The sequence below is a fragment of the Aptenodytes forsteri genome, unplaced genomic scaffold, assembly GCF_000699145.1.
Source record: "Aptenodytes forsteri isolate BGI_AS27 unplaced genomic scaffold, ASM69914v1 Scaffold376, whole genome shotgun sequence".
In the NCBI taxonomy this organism is placed as follows: Eukaryota; Metazoa; Chordata; class Aves; order Sphenisciformes; family Spheniscidae; genus Aptenodytes; species Aptenodytes forsteri.
Genome location: NW_008796056.1, coordinates 2,827,887 through 2,847,363, shown reverse-complemented (window position 1 = coordinate 2,847,363; position 19,477 = coordinate 2,827,887). Strand labels below are relative to the sequence as shown.

The 19,477-nt window shown below is 37.8% G+C and overlaps 1 protein-coding gene across 1 annotated transcript in view; it reads left to right on the top strand.

The window, feature by feature from the left end:
• The first annotated feature begins 2,783 nt into the window (after positions 1–2,783).
• Positions 2,784–19,477, top strand: part of TMEM135 (transmembrane protein 135) — a 185,485-nt gene continuing 168,791 nt past the window's right edge. Inside the window, exons 1-3 of the mRNA XM_019473930.1 lie at positions 2,784–2,853; positions 6,846–6,973; positions 12,968–13,060. Of these exons, the coding sequence (XP_019329475.1) occupies positions 13,032–13,060 (29 nt within the window). The 5' untranslated portion in view covers positions 2,784–2,853; positions 6,846–6,973; positions 12,968–13,031. The remainder of the gene's footprint in view (positions 2,854–6,845; positions 6,974–12,967; positions 13,061–19,477) is intronic.

Here is a 19,477-nt window from a genome sequence, read left to right as displayed (position 1 = left end):
TCTAAATCTACCCCCCTTTAGTTTAAAGCCATTCCCCCTTGTCCTGTCGCAACAGGCCCTGCTAAAAAGTCTGTCCCCATCTTTCTTATAAGCCCCCTTTAAGTACTGAGAGGCTGCAATAAGGTCTCCCCGAAGCCTTCTCTTCTCCAGGCTGAACAACCCCAACTCTCTCAGCCTTTCCTCATAGGAGAGGTGTTCCATCCCCCTGATCATTTTCGTGGCCCTCTTCTGGACCCACTCCAACAGGTCTGTGTCTTTCTTGTGCTGAGGGCTCCAGAGCTGGACGCAGTACTGCAGGTGGGGTCTCACCAGAGCAGAGTAGAGGGGCAGAATCCCCTCCCTCGACCTGCTGGCCACGCTGCTTTGGATGCAGTACTTTTTTTTTTTTAATGCTTTTTTTTTTTTAATGTATCACTTCAAGAGTGTTTGCATTTGATTTGAGGGGTGATCTCCTCCTTCCAATGTGTCTCCGTATTGTACTATGCATAAAGGTCTAAATAACATGTTTCTTCCTTCTACTTTTATTTCTGTTCACATGAAAACAGTCTTAGAGATGTAGTAGCCTGTCTCTCACGGTTTTTCCACCTATACTAAATATAATTTCATAGAATTTTTTTTAAATGAATTAAATAGAGTTTTTCATATATATGAACATTTTCTATGTATCTATTTCAAGATGGTAATGGCCAAAGTGTTTTAGTGAGAGTTAAATCAGAGGTTGTTTTAAACTGTAGGGGAAATGGGGCGATTGCCATTGGAGAGTAAATCTGTGGTCAGTTTACACTGGGTTGATGAACAGGAGATGGAGAAATCTTCCAGTCTGGGCTAGGTGCATAAAAGATAATCAGCTGTTTAGGGAATCATTATGGTGCTTGTATATTCAAGGATTTTGGAGGACAGGCTTGTGGTCATGTCTTTTGCTGTGGTATCCATCATGTATTAATCTTGCTGTTCATTCCCTTTGATAGTAACGAGGGTGTGGGGTTGCCTTCAAAAGCCTTCTAACGCTGCCAGGCCTGCATTAAAGCATAATTGAATTTTGGGTTTCAAGTTTTAAACAGTTGTGTGCAGAAGTGAGGAAAAGAGTTATTTTTCTTAAAAAATGAGTCAGAGGCTCTCTGTTTTCAGTTTTCCCACAGGTGGTAATGGGACACTGGGCAGTGCTGGATCAGTCTTCAGATGTGGAAGGGAAATCTTCTTTCCCCCATGCTTGACTTACCTTATTCAACAGGCTTTACCTGACCACATTCTTAGTGCCAAACTAATCCTGTTTGGGGCCAGAAATATTTTCTCTGGAAGTCAGGCTGGCAGGTGTTCAATTCCCCCCCCCTCCTGTTTGTGCGTGGGGCACAGATGTCATACAAGGACAATCGGCGTATATTTCATCAAATCAGTTTCTCACTTGGAGGTGTTATTAAAGAGTAATGTATTTGTCTTGTCTGACTGTAGCATGCAAAAGTTTGGTTGTCTGATGACTGAAGTGTTGTGATCTATCTAAATTTCATCCAGATGCACATATGCTTACCCTCATAATAATAATAATATCCAGTGATACACAGACTACGTAGTTTAATAGTCTCATCTGGATTTTAGTTCTGAAGTACAATTTGTGCACACATGAAGCAAATACAGCAATAAATACAATGATAAATTTCTTGAGCTGTGTCCACTTGTGCTACTAATTCTTTAGACTTGTTGCTATGAGATTTTTAACTTCCTTAAAATTTCAGCGGTTTACATGTGTTACTTGGTTGTCATTTAAATAACAAAAGTCTACTCTTGTATGTAGGAGAGGCTTGGAATTTTGTCTTACGGGTTTGCAAATCACTGGAAAAGTAGCAATAGGCATTTAAAATATTAAAACATCCTTTAATGCCTGTATTATGGTATTTGAATGCTTGAAAATTTCAATTACTTATTTCTTAATATTTTAACATAGCTGAATCTTTTTAGAATTAAATCTGTTATTTTCAGCTTTTTTCCTGAAACGTTCTCTCTGATATCTTTTTTCTAGCTCTGCTGTTCGTGTTTTTAATGATGAAATATCTAGGATTCTTTTTGCTTCATCCTTTTTCCCCTCGTCGATCCTTTTCTTTCCTCTAACTGCCATTCATTTGTTTCTTCTTCTGCAGTATATCTGTATTTTCTGCAGACTGTGTTGGACTGAAGGGAGATCAAGAGCTAGAACTTGTGGATGCAAATAGAAGGAAATTAGGAAGTTCTAAAAACTTTGGATGTTCTTAGGCCATCTGCCCCGTGACAGTGCATGATTTGTTTTAAATTCCCTTTTGCTCTTAGTTGTTGAGTGTTTGGGCATCTAGAAAAGTATTTCTTACGGGAGGTTGGGAAAGACAGGATTTATTAATTGACTGTGTTAGAAAATGAGAACGTAAAAATGTTAGCAAGGCTGGTCTCTATCCTATTTTTAGAGCTCTGGTGGCTTGAGCTCTGCTGGTTTTGAGAGAGAAGAAAGTGGAGTTAAATTGCAGGAAGGGCTGCAAAGGCTGTTACAGGCAAACAGCTCAGCTGTTGGTATGGGCTGTGGATAATGAGTACTGAAGTCTGTTTAATGCTTACACAGGCCAAATAAAGACTGCATCTGCAGACTGTACTACTGCTTAAAATTTCTTTTTAGTGCATAAAACGTCATAGCGTAAGAAAACTTAAATTGTGGTGAGAGGAAAATGTCAGTTTTAGTTTTTGAAATGTGGGTTTTCTTTATTACTTTCCAGATATCTTGGAATTCTTGCAACTTAACTTACAAGGAGTGATTATACTCTACACTGACTCAAATGCTTAATTTTTGATAGGGTTGGAGTTTTTCTTGATGAATAAATAAATCTCTGATGTTAGGTAAGTATTTCAAACTTGGATATTCTTTACCTGCAGAGAGCAAATCTGCTTGAGAAAGTGCCATTATCTAACTGTTACTTTAAATGTTGGTGACAAACATATTGGTTTACGTGATAGAGTTTTTATGGTATATTGGATATATGGTGGACATGGGTTACATTAGGTCATTTATTCCCTTTGTAGTCTCTTCCCTAGAGAGATGTGTGTACAGGGTGACAGTTTGACTTTACTTTTTTTTTTTTAAAATGGGTGATATTCAGTATTTATGTAAATGCGAAGTGAAAGCCGTGTGCCTTCTATCTGGAATGGAAAACAGTGCAGTCAGTGGTAGCTCTTAGTGTCTGTGAAACTTTTTTCCACAGTCTTACTGATTTTTTTTTTTTTTTTTTCTTTCCCTAAAAAGGAAAGGTGGTGCTGTACAGGGAAGGGTTGTCTTGGTTAAATGTAAGTTCCATTGAAGGGTGGAGTTGTTAATGACAGTCTTTATCCCAGAGAGTTGTGTAGTTCTAAATACCCTAAGGCCAGGTTGTTGGATGCCTTGAAAATAGGAGATTTTAAGAGTGACTCAATGTTTTATGGAAAGCCAGGGTAGGAAGTTGCAGCAGATCTGGTGTTTTCCTAAGCCGCTGTTAGTCAAAGGCGATGCTGGAGCATTCTTCACCCTGAGGCAGGTAAGGCTGCATTGCTGTGGTCTGCCAGGAGAAGTCATGAATAAGTGAAACCTGTGTCTTAATCCACTGGTATTCGGTGGAGTCTCCTCTCCCTGGTTCCAGACATTTTTTGGGCAGTCTTCTCCTTCTCATAAAGGGTAATAGGCAGGAGAAAACCCATGGCTTCAGAAACAAAGTAGAGGGAGAGGCAGCACTGGAAGTGGATTGAGCTTTTCTCTCCTGTGAAATCATGGCCTTACAGTGGTGTGAGGAGTGTGTTGCTTCTGTTCCCTGGATTACGGCTAAACCTCTGGGTTAGGAGGTGAGGTGAGGCAGCATGGGCAGCATGAGATTGAGGGGAGGCAGCACTGTGTCTGGGTTTCATATAGCAGCAAACACAGTGGCATTATCTCACACAACAGTGCTCCACTCGTGTTGCAGACATGCCATGCTATCTTACTAAAGCTGAAAATCTACAATAATTTGTAAGCACTGAAGAAGTTTATTTTGTAAAATTCTTGTCACTCCATCTCAAAAAGAGAAGAGTGAAACTAAGAAATTACGGAGAAGTAATGGGAGATATGGAGCTGGTTTTGGCCATTCCTGGATACACTATAGTCAACTGTTTGGATCAGTGAGCTGAATCAGAATTGCAGTCCTTCATTCTTGTAATGAATAACACCCCAAAGTAACTTTTGCAGCTATCAACACTAAGGTCCTGATACAGACCACCCTGAGGTGCCTAAGTAAAGGTGTCCTAGGATTCATACGTTCCTTTTATAGCTGGAGAGTTGAGACCATAATGTCAATGAGATGTTCATTTCTGTCTGTCTGTCTGACTCTACAGGGAGTCTCAGGTAACTTACAGACCTTCTGCTACATCTGTTAGCATCTTCATGGAGATTAATAGTTTGCTGAGGAAGTTTCTACTGGATGTCCTGATGCTTTCTCCTTCCATGCTGCTATCTGCTACCGACGTCTGCTGCTAAGCCTTGAGCGGTGCATTTGTTGTAAGAATTTGGCCTTCATCAGTGTCCTCCCAGCTCACTTGAGCGAAGTGTTTCCCAGTGGGAACCATGAACCGCTGCAGTCTGAAAGATTTCATAATCTTTCTGTCTTGCCAACCTCAACTTTAATAGTAGTTTTCTGAAGTGTGTGGAACTGAAAGGGAGAGCAAGGTGGTGTCCAGAAGTATCTCTGGTATTTTTTCCATGTAATCACACCATTGGTGGTAGAGGAGAGGAGGAGAGCCTGCTCCATGGTCTGCTCTTGGCTGTTTTCAGCTGTACACAGCATTTAGCTTAGTTGATGTTTATAAAGCAGTTTGAAAATGATGAGCGTTATTTGTTTTTGGCTTTTTTATTTTTGGTGGGCATGCATCAAGCTCCACTGCCCTTACACATACAGCTCATTTGGTTATCATGAGCATTGTTTCTTTGGACTGGTTTGTGCGTTGTTGTTCCTGGTTCTTTTCAATTTTTCACTTGGGCATAGAAGAGTAAAGAGAAGGGAAAGCAGAAATTTATATTAGTCTAAAACTTGTTGGAGAAGCTACAGAAGTAAATTTTTGACTTTGATTTGATATTAATTTATAAGATACCAATCTTTTATACTTCTGACACTTTGGTCTGAGGAAGCAAGGCTTCACACTTCAGGTGTAAGGTCTGTGTTCTTAAAACAAAAAAATTGCTATTTTGTTCCAAATGTTCATGACCTTCATACAGTAGGCTAGAAATAGCTGAGAAGGTAGCAACTAGTGATCCGGCGTTTAGACTACGTTAAGACTTTCCTGCAACAGAAAGATTATCTGGATTGCGTTATTGCCTAATCCATTATGGTTTAAGCAGTCTTGACACTTGATTAAGTAATGTGTAAATCTGTTTTCAGAAGTCTGTTCATGTGTGTATTTCTCCTTAGTCCTTAGTTCAAGCTTCATTTTGGAAACAGGTTTTGGCAGAACTTTCCTATGGTTAGTTTTAGCAGAATCCTTGGCCCATCTCTGAATCTAAAACATCTACTTGCTATTCAGTACGAGTGGACAGTGTTTCAGAAGAACAGCTCCCTTCCCCATGTTTTTAAATTGAGGAACCGAGACTTTGAGAGGTGTTGCCAATACCGATCTGACAGAACGTCTTTTGTTGTTCTCATCAACACCAGCAATATCAAGCTTGCTCTGTTTGGAACGTCTCTAATTCTAAGCATTGACCGAAAACTCCTGCCACTTTTGAGACTCCCTGGGAGATCAGTGCAGATAAAGATGCTAATGCTATTAAAAAGAAAAAACAATAAAATCTGTCTCATGGTGCACCCAGAGTATAATTTCATGGAGTCACAGGAGCACGCAGGTTGGAGGGATCTTGGGAGGGAGGCCATATAGTCCCAGCCTCCTGCTCAAAGCAGGGCCAGTGGGATGAAGTTGCTTGGGGCCTTTTCCAGTTGAGTTTTGAGGATTTCTGGTGATGGAAAGTCCACAATCGCTTTGGGCAACCTGCTACAATATTCAGCCACCCTCAAGTGAAAATTTTTCTTCCTTAGGTCTAATCTGTCTTTCTCATATTTGAACTTGTCTGTTGCCACTTGTCTTACCCTGTGCACCTCTGAGAAGAGCCTGGTTCTCTACACCTTCCCATTAGATAGTTGCAGAATTTCTGTGGATAAAAAGGACTTTGAGGACTTCAGTGTTTGAGTCATTAAGTAACTGTTCTTTATAAAACATGGGCCATACATTAAACTGACCAAAAAGAATATTTATTTTTTAGATCCAGCCTGTTTCCTGCTTTAGGCAGTTTTTTAGAGATGACATACCATTTCTAGAAAATTTGTCAGGAATGTGTTGTTCTTCCAGCAGATGGTGAAAATTTTTTGGAGGACTTGCAGTTGGTTAAGTGGAGTCAAAAACCTTTAGAAATACGTCATCACTTCATAGACACTGTGTATTTGGATTACTTTAGTGATATTCTGACCTTAATTATGTGATAGTCCAATTGTCTGGAATACAAAACTCAGCGTAAATTTATCACATCTTAAAAGTTCTGATGTCTGGCAGACAATGTTTCTGACTATTATCGCCAACGGTAACAACGTAATAAAATTCCTCCTATACTTCCCATTTAGGATTGCTTGATGTATTTCCTGGTATAAATATTGTAACAGCTGGAACAAGTTCAAAGGAAATCTTTGTGGTATTGTTCATAAAACCAGCAAATTTAAGAGGCTTTTATTTACTACTTAAATGGGCATGTCTCCTTTTCCTTTTTTATTTTTCTTTACAATGTGCAGCAAAGAGCCTAACTGAATTAAAGTTTGTCCCCCCCCCTTTTTTTTTCTTCCCTCCTCCCTCAGATTGCAGCTATTCTCAGGAAACGAAAACTTGACTATTATTTGCACAAACTGCTACCTGAGATCTTGCAATCAACTTCCTTTCTGACAGCAAATGGGGCCTTGTATGTTGCTTGCTTTTGCATTCTAAGGTTGGTATACTGTCCTAAAAATAAAATGTCATAGGAAAGCTATTTTTATGCAACTTTTCAATTTATATAATAATTTGTCTTTTTTTGTAATAGGCTTGTTTGTAATGGGTAGGAGTAAAAAAAGCAACAACTGTGCCATCATCTTGATTTCTGGTCTTAACACTTGAATATGAACCTTTTTTTTCCTTCTCATTTTTGTAATCTTTTAAATTAGTAAAAAAGTCAATGTATTCACTTTGCTTCCTTTTCTCTGTTCTTCTGATTCAAAATACATTGTTGCAGGAAATTCAATTATATTCTAGAGGGGAACTGAGAAGGCCTAATCTTTCTCTCCTAGAAATAATTGATGTAATTTGATGTTGGTTTCTATTTTCCTGATGCAGGGGCTGTGATGCCTTTTAATTATCCTAAACTTTATCCAGCCAGCCAAGTTTGTACTTTCCTTATTTGTGGTCATAAATGAAGGAAATCCCAGCACAGCTTCGGGGGTTCTGTAAGATACAGACTTGATCTGAAAAATGAGTATAAATGCCGCTTCTGTATTCTGAGCTGTTTCCAGTGTATATTTCAAGTAACTATCAGGATAGTTAAAAATTAAACTTTCCTGTTTATGAACATGACAATGTCCTAGATCTAAATGCATTTATTGTAAGAGATGTTATACATAGACATGTAAAGCCTACAGTAGCTATGAATTTTTGAAAGTTATCTGACAGTGCACTCAACAGCCCCTCTAAAAGTTAATCAAACCCATTATGCCCTACTTCTAGTTCTGTTTAGAGGCCTCTCAGCTTTGCTTCAAAGCTGAAGGCTGAGAAGAGGAGGAGCTGGCTGAGGAGCCATGGAACGCTTTTAAGTAAATCATTTGCAAAGTTCAAAGTGAATCTTTAAGTAACAAGCTCTAAAGAATATGAATTTTTCTAGCAAACTGAGTTGTATTAATATTGATTTATCTTTACTCCTCTGAGCTGTACAGTAGTCTTCTGTATCCTGCCATGTACTTGCCTGTAAATCTGCAGTGCCTTACTTCAGCACTGTAGTTAGATGTTACTCTCTAAATTAAGCTGGTGTGGTTTTAAGTTTTATTGTTTTCAGCTGTTCCTCTAACAGGTTACTAGCCATCTAGCAGATCTAGGACTATGCCTGTACTAGTAAATGAAGCAGCTAAGAGATTAGTGTCTGACTCTGAAGCCAATTGGTATGGCATCGCTTTCACCTGCATGGAGCATAGCTGTCTAAAGCTGTTTTGACCTCCAGAAAAACCAGCATGGCCAGATGTAGACTGAGTAGTGGGAATGGTACCTAGTCTATGAGCCTTCCAAGTCCCCCTGAAGCATTCTTTGGGTTGATCCAGGCCAAAATCACGCAAAGGACAATTCTAACAATTTAACGTGACAAGGGGTACATGTAAATGCTTACCCTACTGTTCTTATAGCTGTGCAGCAGAGTAACCAACCAACATCTTTAGAGAGGTACATGTGTTTTCTGTTGCAAAGAGATGCCCACGAAGAGTTGTTGCCTCTAGCAGAATCTCTGCTGGTAGGGTCTCTGCAGACTGCCCACCACCTGCAGTTGCAGGACTTACAAATAAAAAATGTCAGCCTGTTGGCTGGGGTGCCAGTTGGAGCTGGTGAACTGAAATCACAAATGGAGGCAAAAGAAGAAAGAATTTAGGAAGCCTTATGCATTACACCTCTTGGAGTTCATGGAAGTCCAATTATAAGGAGTATTTGGCAGCTTTTCTGACAGGAATAAAATTCAGAGCCTCAGCAATTAAGTGAATAGGATATGAATAGGATATGCAAGAGCTATTAAATGACATTTCAAACAAACAATGGTTAACATGATTATCCAAAAAGTCATATCTTCCAAATTTATCGGTATTCTTTGGAGGATAAATAGATATCTGATGATGTTCCAATTGGTACATTATACATGAATTCCCAAATGATTTTGATGAGATTGCTTGCTAGGACTCTTCAAGAAGAAAGATCCTCGGTCTTCCAAGAATTAGTAAATGATCAGCAAGTAGTTAAAATATGTGAAACCAAACAAGGACTAAATAATCAGTTTTCATAATAGGAAGAGGTTGCCACTAATGTTCCTGCTGTGTCCTTTGTTCTGGATATACCTAGAGAATCTGGGAAGAGGGATGAATAATAGTGTGAGAGATTATATGAGATTATTTAGGATACAGAAATCTAAAACTGACTCTCATTCATTTCAGAAAGATCTGTTGATTAAAATCACTTGTGAAATTTGATAGAGAAAAGTGCAAAGTAATGCATCGGGAGGAAAAAAGCAGTCCTATCCTTACACAGGGATGGACTTTAAACTAGCTACTATTAATCAGGAAGGTGTTTGAGAGTCGTCACGGACAGGTTCTTTGAACAAGTCAGTTCAGTACTTTAATATGGTCAAGGAGCCGAGTAAGTGTTACTTGGAGAGAAAATGAGAACAAGCCAGAAAGCTGTATAAATACATGACATCTTTACAAGTTGAGTACTGTATGCCTTTTTTTTAAGAGCTTCTCCTAAGATCGTGACGTTGACAAGTCCTTCACTTGGAATGTACTTAATATCAACATTGTCTTGCAGCTTGAGCCATATAAGCTTCCTTCTCTCATCTGCTGTTGTGTAGGTGATGGAGGATGGAAATGTGAGACTTCACTCATCTTTTTTAACCAATTTGTGTGGGTTTTTTCATATTTGGTTTTTTTAATGTTTTGTTTGAACTTGTATGATTCCTTGAATTTATTGCTGTGTGATACAGTGTACTTCCTTCAGTAGCCCCTGAGAGCAAAAGTAATTGTATGTCATTCTCCAGCCCAGAATGCGATTTGGTATCGTATGTTTTAATCCATCAAAGAAATATCAGTACCTGTATGGTGTTCTGCATAACTGTGGCCTGAGTATTTCTGAACTTGATTTGCAACCATGCGAAGAGATTGGCTGAGACTTTGGAGACCTAGATGTTCTAGATCTGATTCTAGATAGTTATGAGAGATGGGATGTGATAGATTTGTGTAACAGGATGCATGCTGCAGTTTTTGTATCTTTTTTGGTTGGAAGGTATATTATAGCACGAGCAGCAGTAACTCGGAAGCAAAATTGTCCAGCAAGGCCCATGCAGCTGACTGATCTTACCCTCCTGGAGTTCTAGTCCAAAGCAACAGATTAAAGGGTTTGTAGCTGGACATGTTAACCTCATAACTACCTGCACAATTCCTGATTTGAGAAGAGTTGCCCGTTTCCTTCTTTTGTAGCACCAAGGAGGAGATGTGGTGGCAGGCATATAGGGTGTCCTGGATAAAGTGACCACTTTGTCTGTCCATACCTTTACCAAGGTATGAATCTTCAGTCACTGTGTATACTGAAGATACGTCTTAGTCATTCAGTAACAATTAAAAGACCTAAGTATGAAATGTAATTGTCAGTGAGAAGTCTGGCTTGTGCTAATACGTCTTTTTGATGCTCTTGTAGTTATTTGCTTCCTTTCAGCTAGGGAAAACCCCTAGAATTGAAACTGCTGCAAATATTTTCAAGGATGTAAAACTTAACGCAAGTAAGTGCAATTAAAATAATTTCAGGCATTGTTTAATACTCTCAGCATTTCATAGGTGGGCAAAATTTCAAAAACATCTAAATCAGCAACGGCTTAGGATGTGGATAGATGTTCTCATTCTAGAAGGGATTACTAAGCTAACTTGGCTGACTTTTTTTTTTGTCCTTTCTCCTTTTTTTTCTTCCTTTCTCTCTCCTTTTTTTTCTTCCTTTCTCTCTCCTTTTTTTTCTTCCTTTCTCTCTCCTTTTTTTTCTTCCTTTCTCTCTCCTTTTTTTTCTTCCTTTCTCTCTCCTTTTTTTTCTTGAAGTGAATTAGGGAATCTGTGCAGACTGCTCTGTTGGCAGAGCTGTGGGAGTGATGATCTCTGTAACGGATGTGTGACAGGCCAGCTGGGGGTTGTAATCTCTTCCGCTGGTGAGATCCAGAAGACTACATCTGTCTGAGCTTCAGATGGAAGTGCTAGGCTCCAGTGTTGACTCTGTTAAATGAAAGGTGTGATTTTTAGGTTTTTGGTTTTATTAAATGCAAAACTTCATGAAGACACGGTTCTCTTAGTCTAGCAACTAGAGTAATTAAGTTTGTCCACGTACAGCTTTACATTAACTTGCTTAATGAGATTCAACCTTACGTATCAACCAGCCTTTGAGTTTTGGATACAGCTGTACATTGAGGAATTAGATGCATAACCTGAAAGAACTCATATTTCTCATTCCAATTTCTCATTCTCATTTCAATTTCTATCTATGGGTAGAAACAGACCATGTGAAAATAACCATGCAAATAATAACAAAAGCTTGTTTTAATTTACTTTAGCAGAAGTTTAAATGCTTCACTTACTGATTGGACATTTTAATTTCTGCTAGGTTTTATTATGTAAAATATGTTACTCTTGTTTCCAAAATCTTATCAAACTGAACATGTAAGCATTCGTAGAGGGATTCTAAACCATGCCAAAAGAACAAATTCCTGTTTCGTTCCCACAGAAAAGACATTTGTTCTGTTACTTAACAGGTGTGTCTGGTAAGATGTGTTCATACTTAGTAAGATGTTTAAAATGGCTTCTCTGAAACTTCATACAGTAATTGCTTTCCAAGAGAGTCCTAATAACGAACTTCAGCTCCTGCAGCATTTGGCATTGTCATCCTGAGAAATTATCCTTTTGCAGCCATGGGAATGAACAGTGTGTGTAATTGCCATTACATCACTTGCTGCTGATATACTGGCTCTCTTTTCACTTACGAACATAAGCTGGCATTGCTCACTGCGAATGTTATTTTTGCAGGACAAGTATAAAATGAGGCTGATCATGCCTTTTACAGCAAGAATGACAGTGGGCTAATCAGATGTTACTGATTAATGATCTTTGTTCTCTCTGTTGTCAACATGAAATTTTATCTAAGAAAATTTCCTTTTCTACCCTGTATGTGTTTGCCGTTTTGTTTGTTGTATTTTGTTCGCTGTGTTTTTAGAAGGGTAGACTCCATTGTAACACTGTTTCCCTGAACTGATAGTGCTTATCAGCTGAGCAGCATTGGTGTCATTGAAGTACGTTTATTATCACGCTACCAAATTTCATGACTGCCTGACTATTGTTTCCTTCTGTGATCAACCTGAATTAGTTTGAAGGTGCAGGTGTCCAGAACAGACCAAATGTGGCACCTCTTTGCCATTGTGTCTGACATGCATTTTGGTTTTCCTCCTTTAACAGTGACCAATTTATAGAAATGTTTTCTTAGATGTTGTCATTTGTGTAACTATTTTTTTCAACTCTTAATGTTGGAGGAATTTTGGTAGTTGAAATTGTGTGGACTCTTTGAGTGAAACCCAGATCTTGTTGCAAAAAATGAGAGCTTTCTTAATAGAACTGGGATGTCACTGTTGCTTCCAGTTGCAATGTACAGATTGATTCCTTGGCTTACTGTAAATGGGTGGTTCACTGTTTTTAGCATCGGTTGACTATCTGTCTTTGGAACGTGACGTATATTATAATAATTTGATTTGATTTCTCGCTCACCTGATTACTTCCCTACGTTCCACAAGGCACATCTTCCTGAAGATGTATTTGGGCAAGTAGCAGAGAGAGGAGCAGCTATAAGTTCTTTTAGAAGATTTTTCTGTAATATCTGCAACTTCTCAGAAACATCTCTTGAAAGTACTGCTTTCTTTGAAGCAAAGTAATCCTTTAACTGAAATGGATAAATTAATGAAGTAGTTCAGGTGTTTAATGTTTATGAAGCACTGTGGGAACCACTCTGAGAACTATCCAACTGTAAAAATATAATGATTAGTATTTTTTTGTAAGTATTGATTAATGTAAAGGGACAAAATTAATCTTAAGCATGCATAATTTTATGATAAAGGTAAATATGGTGTTGTACATCGATGTTTTGGTTGCTTTGCATGTAATATGTGTACAAATTACATTTTCAGGAAGCTACTTGGGAAATTCTACTTTTGGTCTCCTGGCTTTGGTGCTGCTTTACCTGCTTCTTATATGGCTATTCTCATCGAAAGGAAAAGCAGGTACGGTTTGTGTTTACAGATTTTCAGTTTATATAATATCTCTTGTTTTGGTCATTTGATGATTGACATTTGACAATTCAGTGGTTTTGTTTCAGAATGCTGGAAATGTAGTTCATTTGAAATAGTGTTCTTTTGCAATCTTAGATTTAAATCTAGGAAGCTACAGTGAAAAAACACTTTACAAACGTTCAGTTTCTTTTTTGTGGTTTGTTTTTCTTGTTTAATGTGTAATTGGGTTGCTTAGGATTGCCCGATGAAGCTCGGTTGCTTAGGATTTCCTACTGAAGCTGTGGTTTGGTGTTTTTTTTTTTTTTTTTTTTTAAATAATGTTTGCAATTAGTCACAGAAAAGGAGCATGCTAATGAAAGTTGCTGATGACTTGAGTTAACAACGTGACATTAGTTAAGATAGAGGAGTAATAGCATGTTGTGGAAAAAACTGACTGGAAGAGCTGAAGTAGTCCAAATCGGATGAAAAGCCAAGCCTTTCACTTGAGGAAAGGTGCCGAAGTTCAGCTATATATGGGAAGTTCGTTATGAAAGCATGAAGAGGGGGGAAGAAAGCTGTGAGTGATCCAAGAGTAGCGGAAAGCTGCCATTTGTAGTGTGGCCATGAATGGTGGCAGGTGAAATCCTGGGTTGTAAGGTTTTAATGTTTTGAAATTCAACTGGTATTAGTAGCTTGTATCAAGAGTGAAAGTTACAATGCTTAATTACTTCAGTATGGAATGAGATGCTTTAGTCATCTAGTTAGTAGGTTTTATTCAAAGTAGAGAAGGTGACAAAAAGGTAATGTAAGAGATTACTCTTTAAAAGATGATGAGGGAGGTTTAGTACTAGAGATGATGTGAACACACTTTTGGTTACTATGAATATCTGAAACTTCCTTAAGTAGTCATTTCAAAATAACTGCAAATACATATACATCATGTTGTTGACTGACTGTCAGGCCTCATTCCTAAACTTTAGTCATGGAGGAAGCAAGGCCCAAGCCAAGTTCTAGGTAAGATTGTCAAAGTTCTGTCCTTTTAAAAGAATGCATTATCCATTGTTTTTGAAGATTGAGGATGCCTAAGAAGTTCTGGAAAGGTGGGAGTGCTTCTAAATCACTTTATTAAATAATGGATACATTTTGGTAGAACTTTGTCTAGTTGCTTAGACTCCAGCTGCCGTTGGCATCAGTGTGTCATTTTGTGGTGAGAGCAAATGCATTTTCCCCCTTTGATCAGTGACAGCACTAGCTTAACTTTTCCTACAGACTTGCTACAATGTGAGGATTTTGTGCGTCAGACTTCTAATATTTCTAGATAACGTTAAAGGGGAAGAAATCAGGCTGGTTGTCTGATTTAGAAATGGGGATTTCTAAAGGTCTTAGTGGCAAAGTATGAAAGCTTTGACGTGTTAACAGGCTCCTATTTAGCATCTGAAATTTGAAAGAAATAAAAGTTGAAATAGAGGTGTGTGAAAATGACAGAAGTAGGTTGGTACAGCATGTATGTAATGAATAATGCTGAAATACTTAATTCCTGGAAGGTTATTCTCCTTTCTGTCAGAATCCAAAATGTGTGACCTAAGGTATTTTGCCTAAAAAGTTCACATTATATTGCATCAGATAAAATGTAGAAAGGCAACGTTGGTATTGCAGTTAACACACGCAGCTGAAAATGTGGGGTCGCTGTTATCAATGAAAAAAAAAATGGTTAAGTGGCATCAAAAGGTTGAAAGTTTAGTTTTTTTAAAATATGAAGTTGTTTGGTATGTTATCAGATGCTAGCTATGTATAATGTGTGAAATGCTGCTGCTGACAGACTTAGTGAAATATGACTTTCTGATTTCACATCTGTTTGTTTGTTAGCTTCTGTTACAGGCAAAATCAAATTTTAATAGACTTGTAGTCTCTTAGGAAACTGACGTTTGACATGGAGACACAGTGGCATTTTCAGTCGTATCCTGAGTAGCTTACAACAAATGGTATTGAAAAATCAGGGAGGTGGGAAAAAGTCCTGATTTGAGTTCATAAACCTATCTCTAGCCCTTTGAATTGCTACTAGCAGCTGGCAGCAACATCAAACTTAATCACTTAATCTCTTCCCAAGTGGATACCCTATTTTAAGTACCTCACTGGCATTTGCTTGCACAGCATCCCTGTCAGTCCTGAACTTGGGAACAGCAGGCTTGTAAATCAGATTTTCTTCTGAGTGTTGCTGTTCATGTGTGCCAGCCTTGTACATTTTATAACTCTTACGGAAGAATGGGAAAAAGAGATGGATAGCTTGTCTAGGCGCATTATAATCCTGAGGAGGAGCGTGTTTTCTAATGTGTTACAGAACTAGTTTGATTATGGTTTGTATCTGTGTAATACATAATTGCAAATTTGCATGGCACTGGCAATGAGAAGGGGAGGTGACATTGCAGAGAAACTTCAGACAGACTCAGGAAATGATCTGCATTATATTATGCCGCTACAGTTCTATAAAGTTATAAATTGCACGTTAGTATGTTTGGTGATTATAAAATATGGTTATCCTGTCTGTGAAAGCTAGTTTATTAGGATCTGTGGAAAGGGCCAAGGAGTAAGAACTCTTGTAAACTTTTTTGTATATGTATCTATAAATGTTCTGTGAGATTACTGGAAGAGAACTAGTCACATTATTATCATTAAGTAATGTTTTGATAAGAACTGTTTCTTAGGTAATAATTGAATGTAGATATGTAAACATGGAGATTATGTGTTTGTAATGTGCAGATTCATATTCTGTGCCTTTAGTCCCTTACTCTGGTAGGAGTAACTCAGAATTTTTGCCTTTTTCTGGTACTCTCAAGCGGTGTGGGTTGCCTGTTAGGATTAGGAGGAAGCATCCTTACTGGCCAATGCAGAATTTATAAATGACAGTCGGACATCTGTTAGCTGCATAGCTGGTGTACGTTTGATGCTCTGAGAAGTGCTAAGAGGGCACAGAGTTAAATTTCAGCTGATTTTTGACTTCACATTATCTCATAGAGTACAAATCTTTTTAATCGTTTTTAGTGTTAGTCCTGCCATTTTTTTTTTCCCTGTATTTATAGCTCTGGCAGAGGTGTTGAAAAATGGGAAATGAAACAAAAAATATTGTAGGTGTTACTGGTGTGTTATGTGTTTTCAGATGCAAAGAAAATGTTTTTGCAAATAAGGGAAGTACTCCCTTTTCCCAGAGAAATGTACACAATTCATTAGAATGTACATTTTTCTAATTCCTTTTGATTATTTGGCTGTGACTTCAACATTTTAATACTCTATGTATATATTGTCATAATAACTATGGCTGTATTATAATAAGTAAGCTTCTAACAGGTGCACTTGCACAAGTGTATTTAAAAGAATATAATTTTCTTTACAGTTTCACCTTTTTTACGTCTCCTGTTAAAGAAAAATATGCAATTCTTTTGTCACAGAATTTAGTTTTGTAGTGTTAGACATTAAAAGTGGTGTTAATGTCTCCTCAAAAATAGAGGTATGACTCAGTTACATTAATTTTGTTAAGCCTCCTCAAGAAATCATTACATGCATTTTATTAACCTTTGTATGGAGCTGTTTTACCCGTGTACTCCTTGTTTACTCCTATAGGTGTTGTTTCAAATTGGTGATAAGAAGCAATTTTGTTTGTAATTTTGAAAAATGAATATTTTGTTTACATCTTTTGGCTTCTGTTTGTAATTCAAAGTTACAGTCTCCTGTCATTTTTTTCAACATCTATTAAATGTTATCAACAAGAATTGAGCATATAGCAGAGGAGGAGGAGGAGGTATGTGGTTTAGACTGAAAGACATGGTACTACCTTGTTCTAGAAGCACCGAGACTGTTAGAAGGCAAGGAAGTAACTGAGTATTCTTGTTAAAATTGTGAATGGAGCTGTTGAAATGTGATTTGAGACTTGCCTGAAGCCAGCCTATTACTGGAAATCTGATTAGATCGGTTGTACCTTACTGATTTCTAAGACAAAGAAGTCTGATAGCTCAGTGAAGAGCCTGTATTTAAGACCTCTGTGATTACTCTCAAGGAAAAGAATGATGTTCTCTTAAGTGTTTTGTAAATGTGCTGATGTTTCAAAACCATTTAAGTTGTGTTTTGCTAATAGCTAAATGGCAAACTTCAGTTTGTTGGACTCTTGTTCAAAAAATAGTGTTCTAGTGAGTTTCAAGAACTGTAACTGAAGCTTTAAGAAGGTACACAATTACAGTTTTAATGAAATTAATTCTTACTCCCTGGCTAACTTTTTTTTTTCCCTGCCCTTTGTAAGTAATTAAGCCAAAGAAAGTTTAACTACAGCCACCTAAAAGTTCTGTGGCAGTTCTGAAGGGACCCTTCTGGGATTGCCCCCTGCTCCCCCCTTAGGCTGCATTAATGTTTACGTACTGGCTGTTAACATTATAGCGGCGCCTGTCTCGTCGCTACAGTTGAGACTGTCTCACTGATGGTATTATAAAACTTGAGATTTAGGGCTTTTATAATTTGGTTGTAAAATCCTGCTCTGGATGACCGTTGGCAACACGTTTTTAGTTGAAAACTTTGGGTGTTTTTAATAAGAGTCTATACTAGACTCTCAGAAAAATATTTAAAGCATGTGCATTTAAAAAGTGATACAGTGCAACAGTGCACGTTATAGAGAACATCTATATATATACATATATTTAGTGTTCTTGGAAACAAAAGTATTGCTATGTATTGCTTAGAAAAGTGGCAGAAACATTTGTGTAAGAACTGTGGAATTTTTAGACTGTATATTTGTTGTCCTGATAAAACATTCAGTTGCTGTTAGGGTTATTTGCTTGTCATAAATGCCATTAGTCTAAACACATTATAAAGGAAGAATATGGCAACATAGTAATGGTAAAAAGTATACGTTGTAAATAAATACAGCGTTTTTGTAAGTTTGTCCATTCAAATACAAATTTGTTGGTATATATTTCTGTATAGTAATATAGTATATTTAGACTTGAGGTGACAGTTTCCTTTTTCAAAATATTTTACGGTTATTCAGTTTGACGTTGTATTTTAGGGAAACCTATAAATCACCAGTATGGGGGGATGGGTGATCAAAACAAGTAAACAAACTCTTTTAAAACACAGCAAGTATTTTTGCAAGCTTTAGTTTTGCTTGCTACAGGTAAGAAATTGAGAGAGCAAGCTACATTGAGGGATGATTTTTTGCATATTTTTTGTGTTGTAGTGAAAAAACCCTCAAGTTTGGATCACTCACATGAGTATTTTGTGTTGTAATCTGGTAAGGAGAGCTAGCAGGGAAACAAATTATTTTGGAGTTTTACTCCTTTAGAGTGATTATTACTGTGAAATATGGAGCCAAGCTGTAGAAGTTATTGGGAACGCTTTTGTTTCTAAACCAAAATACGTTAAATCCATTGCACTTCAGCAACTGCCTTGGTGAGAGCCAATGTTTGAGAGATCTGTGTTTTTATAGTAACAGCATGTAAACATTTGAACATATTTTTCTGCATGCTTTGAGGGTTGCTACTGCTATTGTTATCAGAGGGAGGGAAAACACTGATCGTTCAAGGTTGCCTGGGAGCACAGGAGTCAATCTGGAAGATGCTGTGATTGTGGGAACATTGTGAATGGCAGGTAGCTCAGGACTGGCAGGTCTCGGGAGTGTTTTTCATGGAAAGTGGCATCTCTTGCTGACTTTGGATCTTAGTGGGAGCTCTAAGAGCTGGGAGCTCTTGCCCAGCACAGGGCTAAAGTATTTCTAATCAATGAGTTACAGTCATTTGTCTTTCTGAGAAATGGGATGACCTGGCTTATGCTATATTTGTCCTGACACAGTCTCCAGTTTGGAAAAAAAAAAAAACAATAGCCTGGTATTTTACACTAGAAAGATTGATGACCTCTGTAGGGTATATCCCTGGCAATCATAACTTTGTTGATATTTGCAAAGAGATTTTTATTTTTCACTTATTGTTACAGCATTACATGTTAATTCTGGAAAAAGTTCCTGAAGCTGATTTAACTGTGTTCAGTTAAATCAATATTAATGAAGTCAGTTTTTAAGAACCACCTTTTATAAGCACAGGAGCAGGCAATTCCACTGTGTCGTAAGTCAAGCAAGCGGGGCAGAAGACGAGCTTGGCTGAGCAGGGAACTCCTCGTGGAGCTCAAGAGGAAAAAGAAATTGTACGATCGCTGGAAGCGAGGTCAGGCTTTGCAGGAAGATTACAGAGCTGTGGTTCGCATATGCAGGGAGAAGACACAAAAGGCCAAAAGCTCAATTAGAGTTGAAACTGGCCAGTGTTGTATCTGACAAGAAGAAGGGCTTTTTTAAGTATGTTAATAGCAAAAGGAGATCTAAAGAAAACATTGGAGCCATACTTGTTGAAGATCGTCATCTGATTAATAAGGATGAAGAAAAAGCGGAGGCATTCAATG